Below are 25,293 nucleotides of genomic sequence, written 5' to 3'. Positions count from 1 at the left end.
ATGTCTGCAGAAAGAAGAGTCAATAATTATAAAAATAAGTTTTAGTAGTTAAAAATATCCACGTATAGAATTTGTACAAGATATCTAGTATAAGAGGTGATTTTACATTACAGCATAGAAAAAAAAAAAAAAACGGAGGGAAGGTTTAAGAGAGGGCAGTGGCTGGTTAGTTGTGTATTAAACATTGACAAATATGTAGAGAGTGCCTACCATGTGCCAGGGATTGCTCTAGTATATTAACCGCATTTGATACTGAATAAATCATAATCTTCCCTCACAAGCTTCCATTCTTTAAGCATTGGCGTCTGCTGCCACACGCACATAATGAAGGTGCAAATCTGGAAAAGATAAAGAAATTGAGAGATGAGCTCTGAGATAAAGGGAAGTTGGGCGGGGGAGTGGGGGGCAAGGTGTGATAGCTTGAACTGGGGAATCAGATTCCAAAACATTGACTATAGATCAGGTACATAGTAGGTGCTCAATAAAGATGTGTGAATTGAACGAATATCTCCTACCTTCCTCCATCGCTTCATGTCCCACTCGTCTGCTCTAGCTGCAGTCTTGATGTTGCTCAAGCACTGCCTGGCTTTGAAGGCCATGCACTGGTCCCTCGGCCTATGGTGGCTTCCCTCCCTCCCCATTCTGTAGTCTGGCTGACTCTTCCCTCATCGCCTGTTGTCCATGGTGCAGGCAGCCTCCACATTTGCCAGCCTGAGAGCTACTGTGGGCAGGATCCCTGCCAAGGAGGCTCTGGATCCCTGGAGGAGGGGTTCAGAAGCCCAGTTTACCTGGAGGACACTGCAGTGACTGCTCCCTCCTCTTCTTGCACAGCATGTAGAGCAGGGCTCCAGTGAGGAGGAAAACGATGCCCAAGAGGGACAGCACCGGCACCATGGCTGATGTCCCAGCTGCAGGACCCACATTTTCTCCCAGCTGCTTCTGGTTCCCCATGGCCCCAGGCCTTGCCCCCAGACGGTGGCCCGAAGTGTAAGTGGTAGTCTCATTGGGGTGGATGAGGTTTTTGTCCAACGAAGGTGCTCCTTCTGGAGGGGTGGGCTGCTGGGAAGGCTGCAGGGTGGATGGCAGGTACTTCTGTGCAGGGGTGCCCGTGGCTGAAGGTGTCTTTTCTGTGGGCTCAGGAACCTGGGTGCTGCGGGGAGGTACATGTCCCTCGCGGGCCACACTCCTGGCGTGAGCACGTCCACATTCTGAAGAAGCAAGAAGTGAGGAATCAGGGCTATGAGGGGATAAGGTGAAGAACTAGATAGAGAGAAGGGTAGTGAGTGGGTCAAGGAGAACATCAAGGGAACAGCTAAATGCCAGGAAAGAAAGGCAGGGGCAGAGGGAAAACATGGGGAGATGGAAGTGAGCAAACCACAACATGGAGCCACTGGGGCGAGCATGCATTCTGAACTGGGAAGTCAGGAGACCTGGGTTGGAACCCGGGCTCTGCTACAAAGTAGCTGTGACCTTGCCCCTTGTCTCTTAACCTCTCTGGGACTCATTTCTTTCAGCTGTAAAGCAGGGATAATTTTAGTACTAAAGGCCAGAGTAGCCAGGAAGAGTAAATGAATAAGGTAGGTCTACGTAGCCAAAGGGCAGTAGGGGTACCACCAATGCTACAGAAGACAACTTTAGCTGGGACCTGGAAGAACACTTTGTGTCTTAATGGTTATGTATTTATTTTAGGAGAAAAATACAACCAGCATATCAAATTTGTGACTTCACAGATGTTCCTGCTTAGGACTAGTTGCCATTAAGTTTTTCATAAGTGGCTGTGTGTACACTTAAGATTTATTCGTTTCATTGTTTGTAAATTTTACCTCAAAAGAAAAAAAAAAGGAACAATAAAATATAAAACCCTCCTTAATAATACACATGATGAAATGTCTGGGGATAAAGTATAGTCAACCCTGCAACTTACTTGGAAGTGCACCAAAAAATATTAGGCAGGTTGATGAGGAATAGAGGGATGGATAGACAGATGGGTGTGCAATAAAGCAAATATAGTTAAAATGCTGTAAACTCGATATTGTAAAATATAAAATATATTTGCTTTATTATGTACACATATAAAAATCAAATATTATAGAATCTAGGTGGTGGGTATATGGATGTTCACTGTACAAATCTTTCAACTTTTATTTATGTCTTTAAATTTCCATAATAAATTACTGGAAAATAAAAATAGTGCCTTGATTTCAAGGAAAACATTAAGTAAATGCACAGGTGATAGGATGAATTGGCAAAAATCCTGGAAGTGATGGTGAGTGATTTCTGGTAAACAGGGACTTAAGTGAAAGTACACAGAATAGGAATGTGAGGTGTCAAAGGGGAAAGGGCTGAGGCAAAGAAAAGTGTAAGGTGGAGGCGCCGAGCCCTGGAGACAGAGCCTGGGGAGGAGGGAGAAAGCGCTCACCTTCACGATCAAAGCAGCGCATCAGTTCCTGGACCCACCGGTCACTGCTGCCTCCACACACACTTACCAAGGGTAGCTGGAACCTGTAAGGAAGGACGTGGTCTCAGCTGCGTCTCCGATCTCCGCTCCCCTTCCCTCCCCCCCTTTCGCAGCTCTTTCCTCGTTCCAAAGAAGTGAGGTCACTGCCAAGATTCAGCAGTTTCTGCTGGGACTGGGAAATCCCAGGTGGGACAGGGAAACTAAGGTGTGGAGAATTAGGGCAAACATAACCTAATGTTATGGGGACTATAGAGGGGACTAGGGGTCCTCCCAGAAGGAGCTCAAGTCTGACCAGAGAGGGTCCTGGAGGCTCCAGGAGGCTCTGCGCTCCCAGGGGTGGGTGAGATTACCTGACGTAGGAAGAGCAACGTTGATAGACTTTCAGGTATTTTCGGAGACGTCCCATGTATTGATCGTTAGGAGGGGAGTGGGAAGAAATTCTTCTATCACAGGGACAACTTCCAGCGATGCTACCTTCATTGCCATAGCCTGAGCGGGACCGAGGTGGTCGGCACAGGTTCCCCGGTTCAGGGGCTCACACAGCGGTAAATTTAGCCTCCAACCCACAGCCCCACTGCAGCCTCTCCCCTAGACCCGGGGATCTGAGCCCCTCCCACCCCCCGGGCTCAACTCACACATTACACTCCCCAAACACGTCCATAATCACACCTGGACCCTGGTGTTCCCCAGCCCGTCCCCAACCCCAGGCAGCTGGCCCTCCCCCTGCCCCGGCTGCCGTGGGGACCCTGGCTCCCCACTTATTCAACTCAACCCCGCGGCCCTCGTGTCCCCCAACCCCCTTCCCCGGATTCGGGGATCTGGGCACCAGCCGGGCCCCTGACGAACCTGGAGGAGTGTGGCACGCTAGAAAGAGTAGGAGCAAGAGGAACCGGAGTTCCCAGCCCAGCATCATCTCGGGCCCGCCTCGCCCTGTCTGACTCCCAGGCGTGCTCCGGAGTCTGACGTCCAGCCGGTTTCTCAATGGCTTTCGCTTCCTTCTCCCGCTACGGCCGAGATTGTGCGGGAGACGGCGGCCGTCGGCACCGAGGCGGGGCGCGAGGCGGCGGAGCCTCCCTCTGGGCGCCCTCACCGTCTCGAACTGATAAGTGCGGTCAGTACCGTTTTAACCGCGTGATCGCCGGCCTGGGGCGGCGGGGAAACTCCGGGAGGCGGAGCTCCTCCGCCCGCGCCCCCGCACCCAGCCCAGAGCCCCGTCGAGGGGGCGGCCAGGAATGTTTGAAGAAGGCGAAAGAAAGCGCAAGAAAGTCCAGGCTGCAGGGCCAGGCGCGGCGGGCGGGCACTGCCCACTAGGCTGATCCGGTTCGGCCCGGGGATGCCAGCCCCGCCCGCCCGCCCTCCGCAGGTCAGTCGGCTGGACCTCCTCCTTCGAGAGGCTTTCACTTTTCGGGCTCGGGTCTGGTGCACGGGGATCCAGTCACATGGCTGGAGTGACCGCGGCGGATGAGTCCGCGCGCCCAGCAGCGCAGACACTGCCCTGAGCGCCTCTGCGCCGCGCAAGACACGGGGGGCGTGGCAACCCGAGGAGCCGGCGCGGGGCTCGGGCAGCCTGACGTCACGACCCACCCCGAGGTATTTACCTTCGAAAAGTGGTGGCGGCTGCAGGTACCGGAGTAGCGGACCGGACGGGAGGGGCTAGGTGTACCGGGGCTCACCGCCAAACCTATTCAAGCCGAAGAGATGCCCTAGCTCCTGTCCCCCTCCTCCCACACCCCACAGACGGATCCAAAACTTCCCTCCTCACCAAACCCTTGCCCATAGGATTAGCCCTCTCCCACTTCTATCTATCCTCAACTCAGACCCTACCTTTGAGGGTTTGAGCCTCAAATTTTGAGCCCCAAAGACCATCTCCCTCCCGACTACTCATCCTTAACCCTAATCACCCACTTTCAAGTCTGGACCCCATTCTCACCCTGAATTCCCATCCTCAGCCCTGAAAACTCCTTTCTCGCTCCTAACACTCATCCATAGATTCCACCCTAAGTGACCCTCAGACCCACACTCTCCCCCATTTTATGACCCAGCCCCAAACTCTCCCGAGTACCTCTCTCTCACCATATATCCCTCCCTCTGCTCAGTCTGGGCCCAGGCCTTGTGCCCCTGAAGACATGGAGTTTGTGTCTGGATACCGGGATGAGTTCCTGGATTTCGCTGCCCTCATCTTTGGCTGGTTCCGCAAGTTCGTGGCGGAGCGCGGGGCCGTGGGGACCCGCCTTGAGGGCTGCTGGCGGGAGCTGGAGGCTCAGATCAGGAGGCTGCCCCAGGACCGCGCCCTTTGGGTGCTCCACGTCTTGCCCAATCGTAGTGTGGGCATCAGCCTGGGGCAAGGGGCAGAGCCAGGCCCTGCACCAGGCCTGGGGGCTGCCCGGCTCCTGGGAGACGAGCCCCCACTCCACCTGCGGGACCTAAGCCCCTATGTCAGCTTTGTCAGCCTGGAGGAAGGGGACGAGGAGGAGGAAGAGGAAGAAGGAGAGAATGGAGAGGAGGAGGATGCAGGCACCGAGAAAGCAGAAACAGAGGAGGATGGGGAGCCAGCCCCTACCAGCAGGGACTCCCCACAGGAAGCAAACCCCCCAGGGGAGGCAGGGGAGGCAGAGGAGACCGAGCAGGAGGCAGGAGGTCGCGAGGTTGGCTGCCAAGAGGACAGGGCGGAGGACGAACCAGGGCCTGAGAGGAGGAAGGGACAGAGAAGTGGTAAGAACCCAGGGCTGGCCCTGCCCTGCCCCCACCCAGGCATACTCCCCTTCAAAGCCCTCCTCTGCCCCTCAGAATCCAGTTAGGAGTCACAAATGGGTGGCCCTCAGGCCAATCTGGCCTAAAAAGGTGTCTTCATTGATCCACAATGTTCTTTGTTTTTTAAATTTGAGCCAACATTTAAACATTAAAAGAAAAAAATTCCAGAAGTCTGGAGTTACCCCTTCTCAAGAAAAATGTAAACTTCCCACGGCAGGCCCACATTTCCACCTGGCAGCAAATGCTGGTTCTGTGTAGCCGCAGTCCCCTTCCGATGAGGCATGCCCTCTCTACCTAGTCCCCTTCGCTCAGTCTCCTAGTCCCCGTGGGCATTTGATTTGGTATCCCTGACCCTGACAGTCTTTGCCCCCCCGCCCCCGACTTTTCCCTTTTCCCCAGAGGCGGCCCCCCTGCACCTTTCCTGCATCCTACTGGTGACGGATGAACATGGCACCATCTTGGGCATTGACCTGCTGATGGATGGAGGGCAGGGGAGTGCAGGCAGGGGCTCAGGGACACAGAACCTGGCTCCTCGGGCCTATGCTCTCCTCTGCCACAGCATGGCCTGCCCCATGGGCTCTGGAGACCCCCGAAAGCCCCGAAAGCTTACTGTGGGAGACGCCCAGCTGCATCGGTACAGAAACCTGGTAGAGGGTGGGGAAGCCTGGGGCCCTGGGCTCCTGAGCCCCCCAGCCTGATGCCGTCTCCACCCCCATTCAGGGAGCTGGAGAATCTGGTCCCAAGGCTGAGAGTGAAGCTAGCCAAGACCCCGATGCGGACATGGGGTCCCCGGCCCGGCTTCACCTTTGCCTCCCTTCGGGCTCGAACCTGCCATGTTTGTCACAGGCATAGCTTTGAAGTGAAGCTAACCCCCTGGTGAGCAGCCTGCAGAGATGGAGCGAGCGGAAGGAAGACCCCAACAGTCAGGCAAACAGAGAAGAAGCAGGCTGGTGGGGGGCCCTGCAGACAGAGTGAGGGACAGGGAAACAAGAAGATGACACACACAAAAAAGCTGTTATAGGCAGAGAGAGTACAAACAGACTGAGTGCGTACGGGCAGCCGCAGGACAGATGGACAGCAGACAGGGGACCTACATACACTAACACTGAGTGCCCACCCCCCCACCCCCTGTGACCCCAGCCCCCAGTGTGGCGCTGTCTTGTACTGCGGAGAGGCTTGTCTCCGGGCTGACTGGAAGCGATGCCCAGATGATGTGAGCCACCGATTTTGGTGCCCAAGGCTTGCAGCCTTCATGGAGCGGGCCGGAGAACTGGCAACTCTGCCTTTTACCTACACCGCAGGTACCCTAAGGAGGTCAGGATGGGTGGGGGAAAGTGGGACCCGGTCTTTGGAACTGGGGCCCCAGGTGCCTGGGAACAGGGTCCTGGGCTTGAAGGCTAAGTGCCTGGGGCTGGAATCTAGATCCCTGGAATAACAGCTGGGTGCTGGGTATTTGGGGCTGGGGGCTAGACCCCTGGGGCTGGACACAGCATCTCTGGAGCTGAGGACTGAGTGCCCTGGTCCCTGAGAGAACTTATGGGATTCGGGAGTAGGGATTCAAATACTTGCTTCTCAGCTTCACCACTAACTGGTGACCTGAAACAAATCGCTTTACTTCTTAGAGCTATTTCCTCACCTGTGAAGTGGGCAGACTAACAAATGTTAAAACCCATGGAATTGTTATATGGGTTCTGTGGGCTACGCTGTAGACACTCAGAAATGTTAATAGTTCTCTGTCTGACTAGAACCAGACTCAGACTCAGGGTGCTGGGGAGAGACTGAGGAGAGCCAAAGTCTGGAATCCTGGCCACCAGGCCCTCAACCCCTCCCCTCATCCTTCTCCAGAGGTGACCAGTGAAACCTTTAACAAGGAGGCCTTCCTGGCCTCACGAGGCCTCACTCGTGGCTACTGGACCCAGCTCAGCATGCTGATTCCAGGCCCTGGCACCCCCGGGCACCCAAGGGGCAGCACGCCATCCCTCAGCGTTCTTCTCAATGGTGCGTGGGGCCTCTCTCCAGGCATAAGTCCCTCAGACTAGAGGGAAGGACGGGAGAGCAAAGAGTTGTCCGGATCCTAGATAACCCCTCCACATACACACCAAACTTCACCACCACCACCAGGGCATTTCATGCCTCTCCCCAACCCTCAGAAAAGTCACCCCTGCCCAGCCCATCCAGAAGCCCCATCCCTAGGCAGCTCCCCATTCCTCCTGCTGCAGCTCCAGGCCCTCTCTCAGGGAACACAGCTCCTTTGGAAGAAGGAAGAGGCCAGGTGGGGACCTCCCTGACACCAGGCTCCTCTTCTTTCATCCTCTCAGGAGATCCCTACCAGCTTCTTCAGGGGCATGGGCCTGCTCTGATGCCTCCTGTGCCCCCAGATCCACCCAGGGGCCTCTTTGGTGAGCTGGAGGGGCCCTGAGGGAGCTAGGGGTAGGGACGGGGCCTGGAGGGCCAGCAGTCTCGGTGGCTGAGAAAAGGGGCTATTAGACAGGAGAGGTGGGGGTCCAGGCCTGGGGCAAGGTCCCCGGTAACCCACTCTCCCCAGGCTCGTGGCAGGATTACTACACATGGCGGGGCCTCAGCTTGGACTCCCCCATGGCTGTGCTTCTCACCTACCCGCTGACTGTGTACTACGTCATCACCCATCTGGTGCCCCAGTCCTGTAAGGAGGGCGGAGGCGGGGGGAGGAGTGCGTGAAGCAGGGAGGCCAGGGGGGTGGGAGGGGAGGAGGAGACCGTATTCTTAAATGGCTAGCTTATCACCCAGTCCCTGAGCTCAACATCCAGAACAAACAGTCACTGAAAATCCATGTGGTGGAGGCTGGGAAGGAGTTCGACCTCATCATGGTGTTTTGGGTAAGTCCCTCCAGGCCTGAGGGCTGGGCATTTGGGTGTGGAGGTGGACACAGGGTGGGACCCAGATCTGTCCTCTTTGCCCTTCAGGAGCTCTTGGTCTTGCTCCCCCACGTGGCCCTGGAGCTGCAGTTTGTGGGTGACAGCCTGCCCCCTGAGAGTGACCAGCAGCATTTTACCCTGCAGAGGGTGAGGGCTGAGGGGGGCCCTGCTCTTTAGCCCTAACCCTCCTGCTGTCCTCCTGGCTGGGCTCTGCCTTTCCGATCCCTGCCTCCTCCCCCCTGTCTTACCTGATGCATCTTCCAGTACCGTAACTTCCACCGGCTTCTCCACCCCACTCCAAACTCCCCAGGATGACCTCGAAGTGTCTGTCCGTCCTGGTTCCGGGGTATCAGCACGGCTCAGCTCTGGGACTAAGGAGAAGGGGGGCCGCAGGGACCTGCAGATCAAGGTGTCTGCACGGCCCTACCACCTGCTCCAGGGGCCCAAGCCTGACTTGGTTATCGGTAAGCGCCTGGGGTAGGAGCATGGGGGAGGTGGGAGGAGGCCATGGGAGCCAGCTTCTCCCTGCTCTCCTTCCCTCCGCAGGATTTAACTCTGGCTTTGGTCTAAAGGACACTTGGCTGAGCTCGCTGCCCCGGTTACAGGTGGGGGATGGGACAAAAGGGACCTTCTCTCACCTCCTGCCCGGTCCCTCCTCCTTTTCTGAAAGTCTCTTCTTCCCCATCATCTGCTCTACAGACCTGGGGTGCGCCAGCGGGTCCTCCTACCCCCCTCTGTGCCTGCCTCGTGCCTCTCCCCATCCCGGTCCGTCTGGGTCCTCGGGAGGTATGTGGGGTTGGAAGCCTTTCTGAGAGTGTCTGAGGCCCCGCCCCCACCCCAGTCCCTCCGAGTGCCGGCCTTCTTCACCGAGAGCAGCGAGTACGGCTGTGTGATGGACGACCAGACCATGGCGGTGGCCACGGGAGGGGGCACCAGCCCTCCACAGCCCAACCCTTTCCGCTCCCCCTTTCGCCTCAGAGCGGCGGACAACTGTATGCCCTGGTAAGGCCTTCTTACTCTCTGGCCGCGCATCCTGAAAGGCCCACCTCTACCCTCGTCTCTGCGGTCCTGGGACCCTCCTGGCCCAGCCCTACACCCTGCTTTCGCCGCCCGCACTCCCACCACCCCCACTGGAGGGTCTCGACAACGCCCACACACCCCTCTTTAGATGCAGCTCACAAAAATCTCTCCAACTCCTCGTTTCCCAGCCTCCCCCCACCCAACCCCTCTGCAAAAAAAAGCCAGGTTACGCTCGGGCTGGCAGAGCCCTAAGTTTAGCCCCACCCCCTGAAACTCGGAGCCCACAAACTCCGCCCCTTGGGAAAATCCCGGCCTCTTGGCCCCGCCCCTGACGGCGCCACGCCCCCCCCCTCAGGTACTGCAACGCCTTCATCTTCCACCTGATCTACAAGCCTCCGCAAGGGAGCTGGGCCCGCCCCGCGCCAGGGCCCGCGCCCCCCGCCCCAACTCCTACCGCTCCTCCCGCCCCCGCCCGTAGGCGCCGAGGAGAAAAGAAACCTGGGCGGGGGGCCCGCCGGCGGAGGTGAGGGCGGAGAGGTAGCAGTCCACCCCCTCCCCTAACACGCCTCAGAAAGGAACACGAAACAGGCGAGGCCGAGGGGGAGGCCGGTTGGCGGAACACGAAAAGGTAAATAAAGTTACTTGTTTGAAACCACTGAGTCAAACGCTCATAACTGGGTCCTTAAATGGAAAGAGGATTAAAGGATTTACGGATGACATTTTCTTCCATCTTTCTTCAGTTCCTCGACAGCTGTCCCCTCTCTTACTTGGGATTCTGACCCTCCTGGGTAATCCCAAACTTCTTCTAATGTGTGTGTTGATAAGGCATTTTCCGGCCCCAGTAACAGGCAGGGACCGGATCCGAGTCAAGCAAGACCAAGAAACAGAAAGTGGCTTCTCTCTGGGGGGGAGAGGGGGCGGGGGCAGGGGAGGCATGCAACCTCCTAGGGGCACTCACAACCTTGGTTTAGAGTCAGTGAAAGACCCCAGCCACCCAACTGTCCAAGTTAGAAACTTCATGGCCATCCTTGACTCCACCTTCTCTCATCCTTCACGTCCCATAAAGAACCAGCTCCAGCTGAGTCAGGCTGCTGGTCACTCAACATCCAGCAGTTTATGTCCAGTCCCACTGCAAATGCCACCATTATCTCGTGTTCCTTCCAAAACAGACATTCGAAACATTACTCTCTGCTTAAATCCCCTCAATGACTTTCCTCTACTTTTAAAGTCCCCGTGAGTGTGGGCCGGGCTTAATGACTCTTATCACAAAGTATAGAAAGGGAAAAATAGTGGAGAAACCTGGCAGACACCACCTGCACCAAGTGACTAGGTTTACAAGAAATAAGAAGTCATGTTGACGTTATGCTCCCTGACATGATGCAATAAGGCCACATCCCTTCTGTAGTATTCTTCCCCAAAATCCATAACTTTAGACTAATCATGAGAACACACCAGACAAAACCAAACTGTGGGACAGTCTACAAAACCCCTGACTGCTATTCTTCAAAAGTATCAAAGTCACGAAAAGCAAAGAAAGACCAAGAAACGGTGACAGATTGGAAGAGACTAAGGAGACATGACAACTAAATACGACGCAGTATCCTGGTTTGATCCCTGGAACAGAAAAAAAAAATTAATGGAAAAACTGGAGAAATTCAAATAAAGTTTTCAGTTTAGCTAATGGTATTGTATCAATGCTAATTTCTTAGTTTTGATAAACACGCTGTGGTTATAGAAGAAGTAATAAGATGTGTGAGGAGTATTTGGGAACACTCTACTGTCTTTGCACCCCACCTATAAATCTAAAATTTTTTAGATTCTTTCAAAAAAAAATCTTTTTCAAAAAAAAAACTTATTCAAAAAAAAAGTTTAAAATTTCAGACTCTTTAGTATGGCTTGTAAGGTGCTTCTCTTTCTGTCATCCTCTTTTATTATAACTATCTTATTATCAAAGTTTCCAAATATACACAAAAGCCCAGAAGACTCAGCATAATGAATCTCTGTGCGCCCATCGCCCAGCTTCAACAATTATCAACATTTTTCAAATTTTATTATTACTCCCTGTGATAATGTGATAATATAAGAAATATATATTTGGTCTGCGTGCCCCATCTCTGGCACAAGAGCTTCTATAACCTGAGTGACAGAGGTGAGAGGAGCATCTTTTGTTATTCATGATAAGCCCCTTTCAACCATACCTGAGTTTAATAAGGTAACTCTAGGTGGGCCCTTATTTAACTTCAGGATGGAAGTTAGATACTAGAGGAACCAACCGTATGATTAGAGGGCTGAAACGTTCAGCCCCACCCCTTGCTCTCCAAGGGAGAGGAGCGGGGCTGGAGATTAAGTTAATCACCAAGCAACGTGCATAAAAATCCCTAAACGATGGGGTTCAGAGAGCTTCTGGGTTAATGAACACACTGAGGTACTGAGGCTGGCACACCTGGAGAGAACGTGGAAGCTCCAGGCTACCCCCTCTTCCCTCACCACACCTTGCCCTATACCTCTTTTCCATTTTGCAGTTCCTTTATAGCAAACCAGTAATAATTAGTAAACCGTTTTCCCGAGTTCTGTGAGCCATTTTAGCAAATTATTGAACCTGAGAAGGAGATCACAGGAAGCCTCAGCTTATAGTCAGTTGGTCAGAGGGCCCAGGGCTTGCAATTAGCATCTGAAGTGGGGGCAGTCTTTTAGGACTGAGCCCTTAACCTGTGGCAGTCTGTGCTCACTCTGGGTATTTCGTGTCAGAAGTGATTGAATTGGGACTTCCCAGGTGGCACAGTGGTAAAGAATCTGCCTGCCAACGCAGGGGACACAGAGGTTCAATCCCTGGTCTGGGAAGATCCCACATGCGGTGGAGCAACCAAGCCTGTGCGCCACAACTACTGAGCCTGTGCTCTAGAGCCCACCTGCTGCCAACAACTGAGCCCGTGCGCTGCAACTGTTGAAGCCCACATGCCTAGAGCCCGTGGTACGCAACAAGAGAAGCCACTGCAATGAGGAGCCCACGCACCGCAACGAAGAGTAGCCCCCGCTCGCCACAACTAGAGAAAGCCTGTGTGCAGCAATGGAGACCCAGCGCAGCCAAAATATAAATACATACATACCCTGTTTAAAAAAAAAAAAAAAAAAAAAAAGAATTGATTGAACTGTAGGACACCCAGTTGGTGTCAGGGTAGTTGGAGAATTGGTTGGTGTGAGAGAACAAACAAAAACAGAAGAAACACCTACTTGGTGTCAAAAGCGCTATTAGTAAAAACAGCTAACAGTTGGTGTCAGAAGTGAGATTTGCTAGACTGGCCCTAGCTCACGGAAATACGTGGTTTGAGAGGAGAAAGGATAAAAGGATGGGAGATGCAGAACCTTTGATTCCTGGGTGGCCATGTGGTCGCCCATGGCGTGGAGCAGCAGCTGTGCTGCACTCAGTTACTAAAGGTAAAAGGAACCAATGGAATTTAAAGTTGGATTCAACTCCCAGGAAGTTGCTTCACTAGATGCATAAGGCAATGCAAACCAAAAAGAAAAAAAAGTGAAATATACAATCCCTTGGTGATTATGTGTAACAGCTAGAATGAAATTTAAAAAGAGTTCTGGTTTGGACTTTGGTGCTAGACTAAGCTCGGGTTTGAGCCAGTCTGAGTTTTGGCCACTAGCCTCAAAGCTATCCGGTAAATAATTAGCCTGGGACAACAGAAAGTACCTCTAAGGCCTCTGCTCACCAAGAAGGTAGTCAGCATGGGGGGAAGGCAAAAGCCAGGGATCTACTGAAACCGGGAATATAGGTGTGAAGGAGTCGCTTCATTTTGTAGATCGGTACCATCAGCTTCCTGAAGGACCTTTACTAAAATGGATTGTGAGAGTGACTAATTTAGGGGCAGTGTCTTTGTTTATAAGTGGTGCAGGATAGAACAGCATGTTTGGGTTGATACAGGACCCACAGTTCACTACTAAACAATCATAGATGGCTGTACGCCAACCAGACACACAGGAGGTTATTCCTGAGGAATAATCCTAAAGCTATCCAGGACCCACCAAAAGTCACCTCATTAGCATAAACTCAGGTATAGTCAAAGGGGCCTGTTATGTATAACAAAAGACACTCCTCTCACCTCTTATCACTCAGGAAATTCCAAGGGTTTTACACGCTTCTGAGCCAAGAACCTGGGATGAAGACCAAAATATGTATTTCTTACATCACAATATCACACACCCCCCCAGCTGTTTCCCAGAGTGTTTTAAAGCACACCCCAGACATCAGTTATCTCCCTTATATGCATCTATAACTAATAAAGGCTTTTAAAAAATGTAACCACCATGCCATTATCATACCCAATAAATTTAACAATTATTCTTTAATATCATAATACCCAGTTCATATTCAAATTTCTTGAATTATCTCAGAAATGGCTTTTACAGTTGGTTTGTTACAATCAAGAAATGAATAAGATCTACACATGGCTTTCGGTTGTTATCGCTCTTAAGTTTTTTTGTTTTTTTCTGTAACAGAACTCCTTCCCTTTTTTATTTTCAGTCCACTGATTCAATGAGAAACTAAATCACTTGTCCTGTAGAATGTTCCTCATTCTGGATCTGGCTGATTATTTCCTCTGGGTGTTTTTTTAATCTGTTCATCTATATTCTTTAGTTCTATAATCTGGCAGTTAGATCTAGATGACAAGGCCCTTTTAACGTGGCCGCTGCCAGCCTCCACAGGCTGATCTCATCCTGCTTCCTGCCCCCTCTCTACCCTCGAGCCAGGGGCTCTAAATGAAGACACGACACTCTCTCAGTGTGGAACTTCCCTGTTTTCTTGCACAATTAGTTCCTTCTCAGCCTAAAGCTCACTTCCTTAGGAAGGGAGGACTTCCTTGACCCCAGATGAGGGTAGACACCCCCTGATAATACCTTGTAAATCCCCTACAGCCATAAAAGGGCAGCCTAGGTCCCTGGTGGATTGAGGGGAAAGAGAACTTTTCCCCACTCCCTTGGCCAGAAACATAACCTCTCCCTAAGTTCCTGCCATCCCCTACATGAAAGCATATTGTTATCTCCGAGCAGCGGGGTTACTAAGGATTTGTTTATTCATTTTGTTTTGCTGTCCTGCTCATTTTTCTTCCGTGAACACACAGTACTTTTGTAATAAAGACGTTTAATTTACAAATTTGCCCACCTTAATAATTCACTTACTAAATACTGATTGAATGCACACACGGCTTTGTGTTAGAGATGCAGTGGGGGAAAAAAAACAAGAGAATGGTCCCTGCTTCCATGAAATTTGCAAGGATCCCTTACCCCCATCACTCTCTATCACATTACTCTTTTATTTTCTTTGAGCATGTATCACAGTTATTTTGTTATGTCATTCATTTATTTATGTTTATTACCCCTCCTCCTCCAATACACACTAAAAAGTGAATTTCATGAAAGGGGAGACCTTGTCTGTCTGATTATAACTATGCTCCAGCACAGTGCCTGGGACGTAATAGCCACTCGGCATTTACTAAAGGAATTTTTTTTTTTTTTCTGGCTGCGCAGCTTGAGGGATCTTAGTTCCCTGACCAGAGACTGAACTCCGGCCCACGGCAATGAAAGCACCAAGTCCTAACCGCTGGACAGCCAGGGAATTCCCTAAAGGACTTTTAGAAACTTATTCCTGCTATACTGGAGGGAAAATAGACTATGAGAGGGTAAGACTTGAGACAGATCAGCTAGGAGTTTTTGGTAGCAATACAGGCAAGAGCTGATGGTGCCTTGATGCTGGAGAGAAACAGGTTAAATCCTAGGGCTAATGAGGAGGTAGAAGTAACAGGTGGTGAGCAATCATATTGGAACAAGGGGAGGGCAGAGAAGGAGCTGAACGTTCCCTGCCAGGACAACCAGATCGAAGAAGGAAGTGCCGTGTGCTCAGCGGGGACACAGGAAGAGGAGGGATGGAGTTAGAGCGGTTGGAAGGGGTGGGAGAGAAAGGTAATGAATTCAGGGTGGGACTTGTTAAGTTTGAAATGCTCATGGGACCTCGCGGTGGAGATTCTGGTAGGCAATTGACATGTGAGATGGAACTCACACAACTAGGAGAGTGGATGAGGACCCTAGAAAGAAGACGGGGCCTTCAAAACAGAATCCTGGTGGAGGTAAGGATGGTCAGAGGAAGAGGAGCCAACTAGGAGAGGGAGAAGTGCTGAGAGCAGTGGAAAACCAGGAGGGTTCAGAAACAAAGAAAGGGTGGTCAGCTGTGCCAGACGCTGCTTAGGCCAGGTCAGATCAAGGTGAAGAAATGTCCCCTGTACTTCACAACAAAGACAAGAGAGTATTCAACAGAGTGGTGGTGGCAGCCTTGAGAGGGTGGATAGTGAGAGGGAGGCGAATTGGAGGCAACAATTGGGCAACTTAGAGAATACAGAAGGCCCTAAAAGGAAAATTCAAATGGCCCTCAATCCCAACACCCAGAGATAACCACCGTCGCCATTTTGTTGTGTTTACAGTCTCTTTTATCAAAATGTACATATTTTTACAAAATTTAATCATATTGTACATCATGCTAACTAGCTTGCTCTTTTAATAAAACAATATGTTATGAACAGCTTTTGGGGACTTCCCTGGTGGCACAGTGGTTAAGAATCCGCCTGCCAATGCAGGGGGCTCGGGTTCGAGCCCTGGTCCGGGAAGATCCCACATGCTGCGGAGCACCTAAGCCCGTGTGCCACAACTACTGAGCCTGCACTCTAGAACCCACGAGCCACAACTACTGAGCCCTCACGCCACAACTACTGAAGCCCATGTGCCTAGAGCCCATGCTCTGCAACAAGAGTAGCCACCACAATGAGAAGCCTGCGCACCGCAACAAAGAGTAGCCCCCACTCGCTGCAACTAGAGAAAGCACGCACGCAGCAACGAAGATCCAACGCAACCAAAAATAAAAAGTAAATAAATAAATAAATGTATAATATGTTATGAACAGCTTTTTATGTCATTAGACAGTCTCTTTGTCTCATCTGTCTATACAGATGGCTGTATATTAGTTTACTTTATGAATGTGACATGGCCTAGTGGGACATTTAGGCAGTTCCTAACTTTTCTCTATTATAAAGGAAGGAGGAAGTAGAAAGTGTCCCAGCTGGGAACCAAAGCGGGACCCAAGACTGTCTGGGCCTCCCTGGTGGGCGGGGAGTTGATATGCCTGAGACACTTCGCATGGAGTTTCCGGCCAAGGAAGGAGGAAGGCAGTTTGCAGGGTCCGAGGTAGAAGCGTAGGATGAGGAAGACAACATGGGCCTGTGTGGGGTGCTAGTCCCAACCCAGCCTCGTGGACACAGATCTGAGGCCTAGAAGACAGGAACCACAGACAGAAGCCAAAGAGCTGCTGTAAAGCCGAGGGGCATGAAGAGCACAGCACAGCACCTAGAGCCCAGGAAGCAAAGTCATACGCTTCCACTGTCAACACGCCAGAAGTCCACACTTGCCAACATACCTGTTCTCACCTTGACTTATCCCCACATGACTCTGTTCATCCCCTCTTGGGTTCAATCTCCTACCTCCTCCCTTTCCTGCCCCAGATCCTCTCATTGGACCCTCTGGGATTTAAGATCAACAAGATCCCCCAAATCATCCACCTCTTCTCTTGGTTTTCCCTTTGCCTTCTTGCTCTCAGAAACTTGGTGCTCCTCCAAAGCCACTACCCCCTTGCAACCCTTTGAAGAAATATTTTTTCTCCCACATTCCACAAATTCTGAGATGAGGCAGTTGTCTTTCTTACCGTATGTTTTTGCTTCCAGAAAATTTCTCCTCCCTCCAAAACCCCAGCCTCTTTGAAGCACATGCCAGGAGACTAGACCAGCCATTACCCTTCCTGTGGCAATCATCTTGTAACATCTACCAGCTTCATCAAGGGCTTAAGCATTTGGCTTATGTTTACTTCTCCACCATTAATCATGTCTTCATTTGTGTAACTAAGACATCCACTGAGATAATCCATCCAACAGCCCAACCTCTCAGCTCCCTGTCCTCTTCTCTTCCCCCCCTCCTCAGCCACACGCTCCAATAGCCAAACCCTAGAGCCCTGTCATTACCAGTAACGGCACCTCTTCCAACCTTCTGATTCCCAGCGCCCCACTACTATCCATCCTTCTAGTCCCCTCTCTGATATCCTCAGTTCAACAATCCTTCAACCTTTCAGGTTCTTTAGTCCACATTTTCACTGTCCATCACCCTCTTCACATCTTCACATCCCACCTCACCCAGGTTAGGTCCGATTGTCCATGACTATAATGATTCCTTTGCACACACTCTTAATGCTCTTGTCCCACCATTTTCCTTGCAAAACTGCAAGAAGGATCAAACCAAACTCCACCAACAATGAGACTTTCCCTGAGCAACTGAGCACGGCTGGGGATAAACAAGTGTGCTGACAAATCTCACTTTGAATGTGTAACAACAAATCACAAGTGGGCTCGTAGCACACCCAACCATCCTATGATTTCTCTGCTCAATACTCTCTTCTGCCCTCTGAAATTCCCCTTCTTGCCTCGGATGGCAACACTGCACGCCCCCATCCTCAGAACTTCCTCATCTTTCCACCAGCGCTTCTTATGATATCTATTCCCCGCAATTTCCGTTTTTCTGTTTGTTTTTTGGTCATTCGTGTTAAATGCATTCCTCAAATGTCTGGTCATCCTTTCTTCTCCATTCACATCCCAACCACTCCGATGAAGAGTACCCTTGTTGAGATAATGCCAAGCCCAATGGTCAGTATTCACTCTCTTAGCAGAATTTAACAGAGTTGTTAAATGCACTCGCTCTTTGAAGCACTGTGTTGGCCTCTGGGACAGCACATTCTCCTGGTTTTCCTCCCCCTTTGCTAGGGTATCCTTTTGCTGTCTCCTCCTCCTCTTGCCTCTCTGTCTATCCTCTACTCTCCTTTCTCCCTTGCCCTCCACACCTGTCTTCCCCGTGCTTCCTCGTGTTTACTTTGTTTCTAATATTTATTTATTTATTTAGCCGCGCCCGATCTTAGTTGCGGCATGCGGTATCTTTAGTTGCGGCATACAAACTCTTAGTTGCGGCATGTGGGATCTAGTTCCCTGACCAGGGATTGAACCTGGGCCCCCTGCATTGGGAACGTGGAGTCTTAGCCACTGGACGGCCAGGGAAGTCCCTTTTTTTTTTTTTAAGTATTTATTTTTGGCCATGCCGTGCAGCACGCGGGATTTTAGTTCCCTGACCAGGGATCGAACCCATGCCCCCTGCAGTGGAAGTGCAGAGTCTTAAACACTGGACTGCCAGGGAAGTGCCTGCTGTGCCCATTCTTTGCAGGCCAAGCCCGTTTCCCCAGGGCCTTTGCACTTACTGTTGCCTTCGCTGGAACACTCTTCCTCCCAAATCCCACTCCCTTCCTGAAGGTCACTGCCTCAGAGAGACCTTCCCTGACCTCACTAACTAAAATAGCCTGTCAGTCTACCTCCTTGTTTCCTTTTTCTTCACAACACGTATTTCTCCCTAAAGTTGTATATGTATTGTTGACTTGTTTATTGTCTGCCTCTCCCCAACTGAATCCCCAGCATATTGAACAATATCTGGTACACAGTAAGTACTCAATAAACCTTTGTCATATGAAAGAAAGAAAAGGAGAGGGAAGAAAGAGAGAAAGAACAGGTAAGCAAAAAGCCTGAGAAAACAGGTTTCAGTTAAAGCCAGCTTAAATCACCAGCTCCTTCCCTCTGCATACTCCATCAATCATGTTGATGGTAGCACAGCAATTACAAGCACAAGAGTCTGCCAGGCATGAGTACAAGTCCCAGTTTGACTGATGTCAGCTGTGTGGTTTTAAGCAAGTTACTTAATCTCTCTGAGCCACATACCCCCCTTCGGCAAATTTTTATGAGTGCCTATTTACAACAGAGGCATTACGCCATATCTGTTGTGAGGATTATATAAGATAATTTATGAAATGTCTCTGATACCAATAATAAGTGCTAATCATAAGTACTCAGTAATCTGGTGTCATTTATGACCATTCTTCAAGTTTTGCCATGATACATTTTCATCTGTTTATAATCATCTGTGTTTGCAATTCAGATTTTCTCAGTGATCAAAGAATTATTTAGGACTTTTGGTGGGTTTTGTTTTGTTTTTTTTGTTTTTGGCCATGCCACACAGCATGCCGGATCTTAGTTCCCTGACCAAGGATTGAACCCGTGCCCCCTGCAGTGGAAGCGTGGAGTCTTTTTTTTTTTTTTTTTGGCTGCGTTGGGTCTTCGTTGCTACGTGGGGGCTTCCTCTTCGTTGCTGCGTTCGGGCTTCTCATTGCGGTGGCTTCTCTTGCTGCGGACCACGGGCTATAGGCCCGCAGGCTTCAGTAGCTGCTGCATGCAGGCTCAGTAGTTGTCGCTCACGGGCTCTAGAGCGCAGGCTCAGTAGTTGGGGCGCGTGGGCTTAGTTGTTCCGAGGCATGTGGAATCTTCCCAGACCAGGGATTGAACCTGTGTTCCCTGCATTGGCAGGTGGATTCTTAACCACTGCGCCATCAGGGAAGCCCGGAAGCGTGGAGTCAACCACTGGACCACCAGGGAAGTCCCAGGACTGTTTGGGGGTTTTTTAACGGTTGGATTTTTTTACTTAAACATTTGTAAATTTCTGGTTTATTGCATTGTGGTTGGAGAAGGTGGCCAGTACAATTTCAAGTTTGGGGTTATCTGGTATTTCCTTCAGAACTTCATATTTTATCAATATTTATAAATGTTTCATTGACATTGAAAAATGTGTGTTCTCCATTTATGAGATACAAAGTTCAAGAAATATCATTTGAAGGCAAGCTCCAGGATGGAGACTTTATCTATTGCTGTATTCCTGGTATCCAGCAAAGGTCATGGTGCACATCAGACACATTCAGTAAATATTTGCTGAATGAGTGGCTAATTAATCAATCACCTTATTATCATTTAGATTCTCAATACCTTTGTACCTTTGTGTATTTTTTCTTACTTCATCGGCCAAAGACTGCTGAGTTATGTCACAGTTTCTCACCACTATTATATTTTCTAGTCTATATAGCTATATAGATATATATATAGTTTCCCAGGGTATTTCTAAGTATTTGGACTTTATATATTTCAATACAATATGATTTCGTGCCTAAAGGTTTATGGCTGTTATATAATCATTGTAAATATACTCTACATCAATGTAAAATGAACACTTAACAAAACATTATCGATACCATATGGTTTAATTTTATTATGCATTTATTATTTGGAATAAGCAAAACATAATAATAAAATTCAAAATGTGCAATAGTACCTTTTCATAAAAGTGAAAAGTAATTTCCCTTTCCCTCTGGTCTCCCATTGCCCTGTTTCCCTCCCCTGAGGCAACTACTGTTAACAGAATTTTGCTGATTAGCCTAATTTGGAAACATTTATTTTTTTCATAGAGTTTAAAATAGTTACATGAATTGTTTTGATCCATATATTTGGTATAATTAGTGATCTTATTTTATGTTTTCTCTTTCTTATGCCTCCTTGATGCTTTATATTCTGCTATATGGATTACATTTTCTTTGCTTTTATCTTCTCTGGAGGTTTGCAAGCCATATATCTCATTTTTTATTTCTCTAATGTTTTCCTTTAACATTTCCAAAAGTATTCTTAACTTGTATTTCTTGACTTGAAGTCAAGAATAAAATAACATGGGAATTCCCTGGCGGTCCAGTGGCTAGGACCCCGCGCTTCCACTGAAAGGTGCACAGGTTCGATCCCTGGTTGGGGAACTAAGATACCGTATGCCATGTGGCATGGCCAAAAAAAAAAAAAAAAAAAAAAGAGTAAAATAACATGTTATGAGTCTCCCCAGTTAAATCAAGAAGTTAAGCATATCTGTTTCCTCCCCTCCTCAGATAATGTTGATAAAACTGGGAGTTACAGATAGAGATTGTTATTATTGTTCTAATCTTGCTCTGTGGTTGTAAGGGAGACTTACCCACCTGTTAAGGGTTCAATTGTATCTCCCCAAAATTCATATGTTGAAGTATTAACCCCCAGTACCTCAGAATGTGACTGTATTTGGAGACAGGGTCTTTAAAGAGGTAATAAAGTCAAAAAGAGGTCATTACAGTGGGTCCTAATCCAATATGACGGATGTCCTTATAAAAAGAGGATATCTGGACACCAACGTGTAAAGAAGAAAGATCATGTGAAGACACAGGGAGATGGCCGCCACCTACAAGCCAAACAAAGGGGCCGCAGAAGAAACCAATCCTACTAATGCCTTGATCTCAGACTTCTGACCTCCTGAACTGTGAGAAATAAATGTCTGCTCTTTAAGTCACCCAGTCCCTGGTACTTTGTTATGGCAGCCTTAGCAAACGAATACATCACCCAAAATAACTCAAGGAAAAAGGGGATCATGGGCAAGCCCCCTCTCATGGTCCCACACAGTGTCTCTAACGACCCTCTAGAGAGGAACCTATAGAGGGGGACGGAGCACGATGTATTACCGCCTGCCCTGCCCTGCCCTCTGTGGGCATCTCTTCCTTGACACTCAGTGGTCCCTGATGAGGATGCAGTGACTGATGCCTCTTGGATGACATTGACCAGGAAGTGACCCTCCCCTGCTCAGGATTCTGCCTTGCTAGCTTCCCATTATAAGGAGGTAAACAATATTTACTGCAACATTTAGATATCTTCCCCTGGAGGGAACGAGGAAGAGAGACACCAGGCATGAACTCCTGCTCTAGTGACCTTGTCCCTTGCCCCACAACCGAGATTGTGTCTCACTGGCAGATAACTCATTTCCAACGCTCCACCTCTTTCCACAATTCTCTCCCAGTCTCTGCTGAGTTGATGCCCTTTTCTCAGGAAACACCACCCCTTCCTTCCTATGGAAAGAATCTATTCCCCAAACCTTCTTGGGCCTTGTAAACATTATAGCCAAATGCATTTTTCCTGGTATGCAGTGCCTACTCACCACAAACATACAGTGGAGGGCGACTGTGGGTGCGTGGGTGCAGCGAGGTCAAGTCTCCAGGGGTCTCAGCTGGGAGAGGGAAGAGAAGAGAAATGCTGAAGGGTTGTATCTGCAACCCTGAATTCAAACACTCCACACCATCTGATGAATATTTCCCTTCTGAAGACTCCATCTGATCCTCATCTGGCTGATAACACTGGCTTCACCAAGCTAAGAGAGCATTCACCCTCCACCCTACCCAGGTTACATTACAAAACATCCGCAGTCGAAATTCATAGGGTCCTCTGAACAGCGTCACTCTTACGCCTGGGTCTCCCTCCATACCTCTCACTTCCATGGTTTTGACTTCCCCACTTCAGGGAAAAAAACCACTACCCATTCAGTTGCCCAAACCCCAAATTTAGAAACCATCTTTGATTTCCTTCTTTTTTTCCATCACCTCCACATTCAACTCACCCGTGATCCAGTTCTCTCCCTATGCATCCCCGTGGTCCACACCTACGTCATTTCTCACCTGGGCTACTGTGATAGCCTCCTCACATTGGTCCCCCTGCTTCCACTCCTCCCCACCTCTGCCAATACAATCCATTTGCCAGGCATCACCAAAATGATCTTTTAAAAATTAAATAAAATCATGTCACTCCCTTGCTTAAAACCCTCCAAAGCCTTCTAGACTCCCCAGAAGGCCCTACCTGATCTAGCCCCTGCCTACCTCTCTCATCTTGCCTGTCTCCTCCTCTTGGACCCCTCTGCCCCATCCTAATCACTGACCTCTTTCTGGTTCCTTAATACGACTCTTCTCCCCCAGAGCCTTTGCCTGTTCCCTCAACCAGAATGTGCTTTGCCTCCAGCTCATCACATGGCTGTCTCCTCCCATCCTTCAGGCCTCCTCTGAGAGGCTCCCCTCTCTGAGTGGAAGCAACAGAGCATCATGGTCAAGAGCACAGACCCTGGAGCCAAACTGCCCAGGATTCCAATGCAGGCTCTTCCAGTTTCCTGATCTGCAAAACGGGGATGAGGACAACCATTCCGCTTCCTCATAGGTTTGTTATGAGAATTACAGGAGTTAATACATGTTAAATACTTAGACTGGCATACAGGTGAGACAGTATTATGATGTCAGTTGTTATTATTATTATATCCTGCAGGCCCACTGCTAACATTTGTAAGGCCTAGGACAGCAGCACAAATGAAGGCACACGTACTGTAAGTCTAAATATTTTATTGTATTGGGACTTCCCTGGCGGTCCAGTGGTTAAGACTCTGCACTTCCAATGCAGGGGGCGTGAGTTCAAACCCTGGCTGGAGAACTAAGACCCCACATGCCACGCGGCCCCCAAAAAACAAAAACAAACAAAACCAAAAAATAAATATTTTATTGTATAAATCAAGCTATGCTCAAGGCCAGGCCCATACATATTCACCCCCTTGGCCTGCTCACCTCCTCGTAATCCAGAGGCTAAAGGAACCAAATTCTTCCCGGACCAGGGCTGCTGCCTGCAAGCCTGAGGGTTAGCCCAGAACTGGTGGGCAGAGTGAACAGAGCTGCCCAGATGCCTACATGGTTGACCGAGACCCACCACCACCCCCAACAGCAGACTCTCAGCCTCCCATCCACTCCAATTGGCCCATTGCTCTCTCGTAATTCCCATTTGCTCAGTTGCTTACCACCCTTGCAAAACCCTTCTCACAGGCCAAAAGTGAGGGAAAGGGGCCTCGTGTTTCAGCATTTGTGATACACCGGGCGCCCTGCAGCCTTGCCACCAAAGTGCGGTCCTTGGGAAGAGAAGCCTCAGCATCACCCGGGCGCGTGTTAGAAATGCAGACTCTCTGGTCCCCTCCTAGCCCTGCCGACTCAAAATCTGCATTTTAACAAGATCCCCTGGAGACCTGCATAAAGTTAAGCAGAGAGCCAGGTAGGGGCCCCTCTTGCCCAGGTCTCAGTGTGGTTCTGGTTCCCTAACCACAAGAGCTAGAGTAGCCACTGGCCCAAGTCACTCCCCATCACATCACATTGTTGATTTCCTTCATAAAACGTAGTATAGTCTCTAATTTCTAGTTTACTGCCTGTCTCCCAAAGTGTAATATAAGCTACGGGGAGGGACCTTGTCTGTCAAGTGTTTAGTGCTGGATTCACTGGGTCCAGAACTGGGCCTACACAGAGAATTCCACTAAGACATCTTCAATTGTAATACACGCTATTATTTTATGTACCACTAAGAAAAAAATGCTGCCTGGTAAATTATAACACAATGCTTTCTAAGCACTTAAAATATGTATTGTATGCTAATTAAAAGTTATTTTAGGCCCTTCAAAAAGAAAAGCATTCTGGTGCATACATGAAAAGAAAACTGTAAGTAAAACAAATTGGTTAAAATATTCACAAAGTTTCTTCCGAGTCCGACTCTCTGATTCATTTTCTGACTGACCTCTCTGCCATTAAGAGCACTGGTGATGCAGCACTTCTCAAGACTGATCCCCTACTGTCACTGAGATTTCCTTCCAAACTGCTGGTGCTTTCCTGTTTTACCTCATGGTAAATCATGTGGTAAATTAACACCTTCACTCATGTCCAATTTTTGCCCCACTACTTTGCTTCCATGACTTTCTTAATATATCATTAGTTTTTTTTTTAAATTAATTTATTTATTTATCTTTTGGCTGCATCTCATGTCATGCAGAATCTTAGTTCCCCAGCCAGGGATCGAACCGTGCCCCTTGCAGTGGAAGCACAGAGTCTTAACCACTGTACCACCAGGGAAGTCCCTATCATTAGTTTTTTTGTCTCAATTTTAAAACACAATGTAATCTTTTTGGAGACTTTTCAAAATTGAAATATAATTGACATATAACATTGTATATATTTTAAGTGTACAACGTAATGATTTGTACACATACATGTATATACATATATATGTATGCGTGACTGAGTCACTTTGCTGTACAGAACAAATTAACACAACATTGTAACATTTTTTTTAATTTATTTATTTATTTTTGGTTGCGTTGGGTCTTTGCTGCCGTACGCACACAGGCTTTCTCTAGTACTGTCGAGCAGGGGCTACTCTTCATTGCGGTGCGCGGGCTTCTCATTGCTGTGGCTTCTCTTTGTTGCAGAGCACGGGCTCTAGGAGCGCAGGCTTCGGTAGTTGTGGCACGCGGGCTCAGTAGTTGTGGCTCGCGGGCTCTAGAGCGCAGGCTTGGTAGTTGTGG

The 25,293-nt window shown here is 49.3% G+C and overlaps 2 protein-coding genes across 5 annotated transcripts; one reads left to right on the top strand and one right to left on the bottom strand.

The window, feature by feature from the left end:
* Positions 1-53: 53 nt before the first annotated feature.
* Positions 54-22,149, bottom strand: CXCL16 (C-X-C motif chemokine ligand 16). Of its 4 annotated transcripts, none has more exons than XM_068529644.1 (9): positions 22,081-22,149; positions 8,352-8,474; positions 4,532-5,143; positions 4,057-4,139; positions 3,305-3,557; positions 2,809-2,947; positions 2,420-2,502; positions 789-1,208; positions 54-338 (listed from the first exon to the last, which is right to left on the bottom strand). In XM_068529644.1, exons 5-9 carry the CDS (start codon positions 3,369-3,371, stop codon positions 292-294), a joined length of 756 nt encoding a protein of 251 aa, XP_068385745.1. In that variant the 5' UTR covers positions 3,372-3,557; positions 4,057-4,139; positions 4,532-5,143; positions 8,352-8,474; positions 22,081-22,149; the 3' UTR covers positions 54-291. The 4 variants fall into 4 exon arrangements, with proteins under 4 accessions (XP_068385745.1, XP_068385742.1, XP_068385743.1 ...); XM_068529641.1 differs by lacking the exon at positions 22,081-22,149 and adding an exon at positions 8,742-8,910 and having other exon boundaries at positions 3,305-3,601; XM_068529642.1 differs by lacking the exon at positions 22,081-22,149 and having other exon boundaries at positions 3,305-3,601; positions 4,532-4,908; positions 8,352-8,550.
* Positions 4,570-9,775, top strand: ZMYND15 (zinc finger MYND-type containing 15). Its single transcript, XM_068529646.1, has 13 exons — positions 4,570-5,170; positions 5,609-5,843; positions 5,930-6,085; positions 6,350-6,510; positions 7,055-7,207; positions 7,528-7,608; positions 7,755-7,871; positions 7,976-8,064; positions 8,152-8,250; positions 8,414-8,567; positions 8,650-8,708; positions 8,945-9,105; positions 9,479-9,775. The coding sequence occupies exons 1-13, from the start codon at positions 4,585-4,587 to the stop codon at positions 9,648-9,650; spliced, it is 2,223 nt and encodes a 740-aa protein (XP_068385747.1). The 5' UTR covers positions 4,570-4,584; the 3' UTR covers positions 9,651-9,775.
* Positions 22,150-25,293: the final 3,144 nt, after the last annotated feature.

The sequence above is a fragment of the Eschrichtius robustus genome, chromosome 20, assembly GCF_028021215.1.
Source record: "Eschrichtius robustus isolate mEscRob2 chromosome 20, mEscRob2.pri, whole genome shotgun sequence".
Taxonomy (NCBI): domain Eukaryota; kingdom Metazoa; phylum Chordata; class Mammalia; order Artiodactyla; family Eschrichtiidae; genus Eschrichtius; species Eschrichtius robustus.
This window is presented reverse-complemented; position numbering and strand designations above follow the sequence as displayed.

Excerpts from the sequence above, each read along its gene's own strand:
- CXCL16 (XM_068529644.1), bottom strand. The coding sequence starts at position 3,371 with ATGATGCTGGGCTGGGAACTCCGGTTCCTCTTGCTCCTACTCTTTCTA. Across the intron at positions 2,948-3,304 it reads AGCGTGCCACACTCCTCCAG|GCTATGGCAATGAAGGTAGC; the intron begins GTTCGTCAGGGG and ends GGTCCCGCTCAG. Across the intron at positions 1,209-2,419 it reads GCGCTGCTTTGATCGTGAAG|AATGTGGACGTGCTCACGCC; the intron begins GTGAGCGCTTTC and ends TTGCTTCTTCAG.
- ZMYND15 (XM_068529646.1), top strand. The coding sequence starts at position 4,585 with ATGGAGTTTGTGTCTGGATACCGGGATGAGTTCCTGGATTTCGCTGCC. Across the intron at positions 8,568-8,649 it reads CAAGCCTGACTTGGTTATCG|GATTTAACTCTGGCTTTGGT; the intron begins GTAAGCGCCTGG and ends TTCCCTCCGCAG. Across the intron at positions 9,106-9,478 it reads GCGGACAACTGTATGCCCTG|GTACTGCAACGCCTTCATCT; the intron begins GTAAGGCCTTCT and ends CCCCCCCCTCAG.